Below are 6,895 nucleotides of genomic sequence, written 5' to 3'. Positions count from 1 at the left end.
ACTGTTGTCTGAAACTTTACAGTAAAGATTGTTTATTTTTCTCACAGATTCCTTGAGCAGAAACGAAAATGCAAATTTATTCTTTACTCTGTCCCCAACTGCCATATGATGGCTTACATGGCTGAGGCAGACACCATAGTTTGAGGACAGTGTTCAAAGGGCAGCTGTCAGTGAGCTTCACACGTTTCTTTCATTCTGGCTGCTACACAGAGCACTTTCACCTTCTGCTTCCTGAAGCTTTTGTTTTAAAGTGCCCTGCCCTTTTTTTTTTTAAAACAGAAATGATGTTTTATTAATGGCAAGAAGTTTTTTAAACACACTTAAGTGACTCCTAGTAGGGCTCGTTTGATACAAATCATTCATCACAGTTTTCAGATTTTAGCTTCTATGGATCTTGTTTAAATAATCCTATCTTCTATAGATCAAGATTCAGGAAAGCCTGTGAGTTTCATCTTCTGCCTTCCTTGGGTCGTGACCAGGATTTCTGAGAGGGCTGCAGTTAAGTACAGGTTTGATTAGTTCTGTCGGGCCCTGGCACTGCAGATGCAGTGTGGCTGTAACTTATATCAGTAAACCAGAGGTGGCAGTGGGTGGTACGTAAACAAGAGACCATTACTCTGCAGAGTTATAACATAACATCGGATGGGCTGAAACCCAGTTTCTTCAAATACCTCACTGGAAAGCAGGAAATGCAGTTTCCTGAAGGGATGTTGCACCTCATCTAAACTAACTGTGATTGATAAGAAAAAAATATTGTAACACTTTAAAATGGAAAAAGAAAAGCTGCTTTTCCTTTGACTGTATGAGTCCTTTGGCAGCATTGCTCGGTGTCTGTGCTTTCTTCGGGGCCAGCTGGTGTGTGCAATGCTGTTCTGTTGCTTGTGATCTGGTTACTTTTTCTTCTAAACCACTGCGTTCAGGCATTCTCCAGAACATCTTGTTTCTCTTTTTACAACACCTGTACAACCCAGCTCGCTACCCCTTTCTCTTACTACAGCCGCATGTCAAAAACTAAAAACCTCCTGTTATTAGCTCGTGCCTGATGTCTGGTGCGTCCTTCCTTCTGCAGTGCCAACCGTAGCCCTGCCACTCTGCTGTGCGGGTGGGCTTGTAGCATGGGGCTTTAACTGCATCATGGCTCTTGCTGACTCTCTCCCCTGCCCTCTGGTATCTGTTCCGATACTCTCAGCTCTGCTACATTTACAGACCCTGGAACGAAATTGCCCCTCTGCTACCTCAGACAAGGTCTTACACTCGATGCCTTTTTCAGCCTTTCTACATCTCTACTTGTCATCTCTCCTTCAGCGTTGCTTGTTTGTCGCCCTGCTTAGCGCATCACCAGGCTCCTTTGCTCGTAGGCTCGTTCTGTAGACAAATGCCGCATCCAACTCTGTTCCTCTGTTCCTGCCTCCATCCGTTTGCATCCGCCGTTACCTCTTGGTCTGTAGGCTGTGTGACCTTTCCAGTGTTTTCTTTTGTCAATGCCCATTACAGAATGGGTTCTTCATCCATGACATAAGTTTTATAGTAACAGTAATTAGTCATGATTAGCAGTGATTCTTAAATAACACTGGGGCATGTTGGCTCAAGTTTGAAACTAAGGACTGGAGCAGATTAGACAGCCTAGAACTCGGCAGTATTTCTTCTCTATCTATGTGACTCATGGTGTGACAATGAGTATTTCTTAGATTGATTCCAAATGTCGGTAGACTATCTCGGACAACAAAGGAGCGTAAATAGTGCTGTCTACACTAGAAAACTCTCTGTTCACAAAACCCTGTTCTCTGTCAAGTACTAAATGTTGCGCTGTTTCTTTTTCAGTACCAAAGAAATGTCAGAAGGCTCGTGAACACTTTGGTACAGTGAGAACACAGCTGGAATCTCTGAAGACGAAATTTCCCGCTGATCAGTATTACAGGTGTGCAGGATCACACACAGCCAAACATGGATATGGGAATTGCCTGGGCGTATTTGGCATCATTATTTTGGAAGAATGATTTAAATGTTTATGGGCTGAATGCTTCTTTCTGTTTGAAAAGTAAATCATGGTAGAGAAATGTGAGGTTTTTATCAGGGTAGATAAAAAATGCTTTTGCTCAAACACTCTGTTTACAGTAATAATTAATTATTGTAATTAGAATAAAAATAATTATTTTTCTAGAAACTTTTTTAAAAAAGAAAAGGGAAAGTTTAAGAAATTTATGTTCTATTGGAGCTGCCCTTGTTTCTGGGAGCAGAGCATTTGCTGCTCCATTAATTTCAGTTAAGTTGTTAGGTTTGGGGCATTTCTGAAAACAGAGATCTAAATCTGTCATGAAATGGCTGTTTGATACTGCAGATGCTAAATGAAGTTGTCACCTTCGTGTTTCGTTGCTGCCAGAAGGGGACAGTGTCTAGTTAGAACATTTCAAAGAACGAGAATCTTGTCAGCTCGGATCTGCTGAGGGAAGATGGGAGGGAAAGCCCTGGTTGTCCTGTGAGCACGACAACCTGAAAAACTCCGTCAGCTGAGCAGGTGTGTGAGAGGTGCGAGCAAATGCTAGCGTCCAGCGTAGTATCCTGGGGGTGAAGTTCCAGAGTACCAAGGAGATGACTTTAAGCTGGTGTCGTTTTGATAAACCAAAAATATTGCAAAGTGCTGTGTGTGAAGGTGGAAAATATCATGTATACGTAACGTATGCTTGTTGCCTATATGCCTATACCTTGACTTGGTGTTTTCTTCAACAGATTCCATGAGCACTGGAGGTTTGTGCTTCAGCGGTTGGTGTTTCTGGCAGCATTTGTAGTCTACTTGGAATCAGAAATGTTAGTGACCCGAGAAGCTGTTGCAGAAATACTCGGGAGTAAGTTAATGTTGTAACTGAAGAGAAAAAGCTTGTGATGTTTTTAGACATAGCTTTCAGAGGTACAGGGAATTGGAAGAACTTCATTTCTTCCCAGGCAATAGGTTCCAAAATTTATCTGGTATTTGATTTCATTATATAAACAACAAATTTTTTTAGAAGGTGGAAATCAACAAACCTAACATGAACAAAAGTATTTATTTATTCATTAATAAGTTCTTAGTTAGTGAAGATTAATACAAAGATGAAAGCTTATTTTTCTCACTTTTTGCTTTTGGTGTTTAAAAAGTGTGGAAAACAGATTAAATTCCTATGCTGTAAGAGAATTGTGTCCTCTCAGAGCAAAAAATTTGGAAAAAAAAAAATCAGGAAAATATTTTTCTAAAAAATGACTACAGACCCCTCTCATGTATATTAATGTAAATTCAGTTATTCTGTTGGATCAATTGTAAGCTGTTACATATCCAGTTGAGGATGTATGAGATGCTAAATCAAAATGCTGAGAAGCAGTAATTACATCACATACAGGAAAAGGCTGACTTTTATTTTGTAATATTATTTCAGAAATTTGATATTTCAAATTAGCTCCAGTAAATAAATGCAATTTCAACGGGTTTTGCTTATGTTCAGTACCACCTGCTTACCACTGTGTTTTTCATCTTAGTTGAAGCTGATCGAGAGCGGGGCTTTCACCTAGACATTGAAGACTATCTATCTGGTGTATTAACTCTTGCCAGTGAGCTGGTAAGGAAGATATTCATGCATATATTTGTACTGAAACTGACCTTAAAAAAAAAAAAGTAATGTGTTTTCTAACTTTCCCAAGTTGTTCCTGGAAGTTACGATACACAGCACCTTGATCTGAACTTCTAGTAAACCGTTTCTCTGTATGCTAGAGTTGTTCATCACTGATATTTTAAGATTTAAACTAGTCACTTGATTGAAAATCCAGGATTATGGTCAACAAAAAGGTAGATCTAAATATAAATAATCTGACCGCCTGGAACAAAACTGCTTCATTTGGTAAAGTAACTGGCGGGAGTAGTGACAGGATTTGGGTGGGTTCCTGTGCTGAAGTTCTCCCGTGTGTCTTCCTCTCGTAGGCCAGACTGGCAGTGAACAGTGTCACAGCTGGTGACTATTCTCGCCCTCTCCGCATCTCAACCTTTATCAATGAGCTGGATTCCGGTTTCCGTCTCCTCAACTTGAAGAATGACTCCCTGAGGAAACGTTACGATGGCCTGAAATACGATGTCAAGAAAATTGAGGAAGTGGTTTACGACTTGTCGATCAGAGGACTCAATAAGGAGGCAACAGTTGGTGCGGGTGGAGAGAAATGAAGGATGCTTATTTTAACAGCATCATTGATTACCTCAGATGGTTGCCAATTTAGGAAGCATGCTAGTGAAGCCTTCCTACAGTAGTTTAGAAGAACTGCAGCTGAAAGCTGCTCTCTATTTTCTTACAAAAGGTGTAGTACGGGTGTTAGATCTCAAAATGTTTTGTAAAATCTTGTCTAGATTAGGGCAGGAGGCTCTCTGTTTCCAGTGGAATCCCTCTGCCAAAGCACAGGGTGCCGTTCTGTGCACAGCAGCAATAGTAGTCAGTAACTCCCATCAGTGGAAATTCTCATTAGTTGTGTAGTGTTGCTTCACTGCTCTGGCAGTGACATGCTTCAGCTGTCTCTGCTCACACACCCTTAAAGACGTGTGCACAGCATGCAGCTCAGTGCAGATACACGTGATGTTTTAGAAAACACAGTGTGTAAATATCTATACTTTTTTTAAGACACTGATTTCTTTTTTGCCTTTTTGTTTCTTAAATTTTCACCTAGCTCAGTAAGTTGAACAGATTTGCATAACTTTATTAACCAGATCTTTTAAAACTGGTTCTGTTAATGTATCCCCCTTAATTAAGAAATTAGTGAAAATATTCCTGAGAATTTCTCCACTGGAACTGGTGTATTGCACCTGGGAATGCCTCTCTCTTTTTCCCCTCTCTCTCTTTTCTTTTTTTCTTTTCCTCCAAGATTTCTGTTACCAGGGAGAGCGAGGTTTTCTCAAACATCTGCTTTCACTGGCTGGTATTTGTTTTACTGACATCAGTAAATGTTGAGTTTTAATATGATTATTTGCCTTGAGAACTCAGTGTAACTAATTTTTAGGTTTTTTTGACTACCAAGGTTTCCAAATAGAGAAGTGTTAAGTGATAAACTGCACAGTGTCTGAGTTTTAACGACCTATATAGGCCACAACTGTACCTGTGTCCTGGGATTAAAAAAACCCACACCAAAACTATAATTCATGTAGTAAAATGTTTGTATCTTCAGAAAAGGGGAAATTACTAGTTTCAGATACTTTGCATGTAAGATGTTTGCAAACACCAACAGCCTCTTTCATTTGTGTAAATGGACAGACTCGTACCTCCCAGTGCGTTTGTTCTCTTGTCCTAAATGACTTTGAGTTTTGCCATTCTTCTAATTCTGGTGGTGCAGGAGGGCTAAGGAGAAAAACTAACGTACTTAGGAGGAGGAATATTTCCAGAAGTTGAAACACAAACAGTCAAGTTTGTGGGGTTTGTTAGTGTTTCATTTTGTTAGCAAAGATTTCCCACTGTTTCAGTTAGGTTTTTATTTTGTTTATTGGAAGCAAATGGTTTCTTGGTTGTTTAGGCCAATAAAAGCTTTTCTTGGATTTTGGCCATTTGGTAGCTCTGTCTGCTGTCTGATTATCTGTTATTTGCTTCCCTTGCTGGGAGCCTACTCTGAAATATCATCATTGAAGTTCAGCCTTCAGCTGTACTTGGACGATAACAGAATTCCTCACTTTGGCTGTACGCCGTTCAATGGTGCACTCTTACATGCTGGTGAGTGGAACCTAAGTCAAGCTGCAAACAGATTTCATAGGCTTTTATTTTTATTTTTGACCTATTTCACCAAGTAAAACAGAAGAAGTATGGAGGAGTTTATCATTACCAAATCCAAGATGTGGCAAAGTTCATCTTCAGAGCATCTCATAATCTTTCATTTTTGTCCTCATCTTTTTTATCTTATGTCACATGACATAGGGAGATGGTAATATCCCCTCCTTCACAGCTGAAGAAAATGAGGGTGTAATTTCCCAGACCCCATGGCAATGAGACCAGCTTTCAAAGTTGTTCTTTGTTCTTGCCCTGTACCACTGTTTGCATTGTTCTCACTTCAACCCAGTGGAGGTGAGAGGAAGGAAGGAGCTTAAGCCAGTTCTACTGCCAGAACCAGAGACTCGTGAAACAACGCCCTAAGGCTCCAAGACACAGCCATGCAGACCAAGGTCCCACATGAAACATTGGGGAGCAGGGGAGTAGAGAAAGGTTTCCTGAGCATCAGTCTGATGTCTCTCAGGTTGGAGGACTCCTGGCACAGGGGACTGGGATGTGAGGCCACGTTGCAGGGCAGGGTTTTGTTAAGGCTTTGCATTGGCTTGTGTCCCAGGTGCTCCAGTTGCATTTGCTTACGCAAGAGGTCTGCTTCCTGACATGGGATCCCATGTGCCTAATGCAGCTTTTCAGTAGATCCTACATCTGCCAGCTCTTGCATCTTACGTGGTTTCCAAGAGCTGGTGGCAATATAACAATGCTGCACCACAGGTGCAGAGGTGCGGATACTGTAGGAGGGACAACTGGGAGAGTGAGTCTCTTAGCGCTTATAGAGTCTTCAAGGTGTGGAATCCTTCTGTTTAAGGCTCTGTGAAGGGCAAGTGCCTGAGAAAGAGATACTCCAGTGTTGTGTTCCTGAGAGTGTTTAGCAAGCACCTTGTTCTTTTCTGCTCCTAAGAGCCTAGCATCTTCCTCTGGAAAAGCATTGCTTGCAAAAGCCAGGTCTGGGCAAGGAAAAAGAAAACCACAAACTTTCTCCCTAGGCTGCAGCAAGGAAAGCCAGGGACATCCTTTTTGTGGCTTCCTCTGTGCAGAGGTAGCCTGTAGGACCTTGTGACCTTGATTGTGAATCTGCACATGACTCTGCCCCTAAATGATAAGTTGTGTTTCTGTCCCAGAGCTGGGAGCAGAGGGAA

General features: G+C 41.3%; 1 protein-coding gene across 1 annotated transcript; it reads left to right on the top strand.

The window, feature by feature from the left end:
- Window positions 1-1,821: 1,821 nt before the first annotated feature.
- TSN (translin) lies at window positions 1,822-4,541 on the top strand (the record flags this gene model as incomplete). Its single annotated transcript, XM_009698928.1, has 4 exons — window positions 1,822-1,918; window positions 2,728-2,843; window positions 3,508-3,587; window positions 3,947-4,541. Coding segments are annotated over 4 exons (530 nt in total), but the record flags the coding sequence as incomplete, so codon positions are not given.
- Between the last annotated feature and the right edge of the window lie 2,354 nt (window positions 4,542-6,895).

This window comes from Cariama cristata, unplaced genomic scaffold (assembly GCF_000690535.1).
Source record: "Cariama cristata isolate BGI_N322 unplaced genomic scaffold, ASM69053v1 scaffold934, whole genome shotgun sequence".
NCBI classification, from domain to species: Eukaryota; Metazoa; Chordata; class Aves; order Cariamiformes; family Cariamidae; genus Cariama; species Cariama cristata.
Note: the sequence above shows the minus strand (reverse complement) of the source record. Positions and strands in the feature narration are given on the sequence as shown.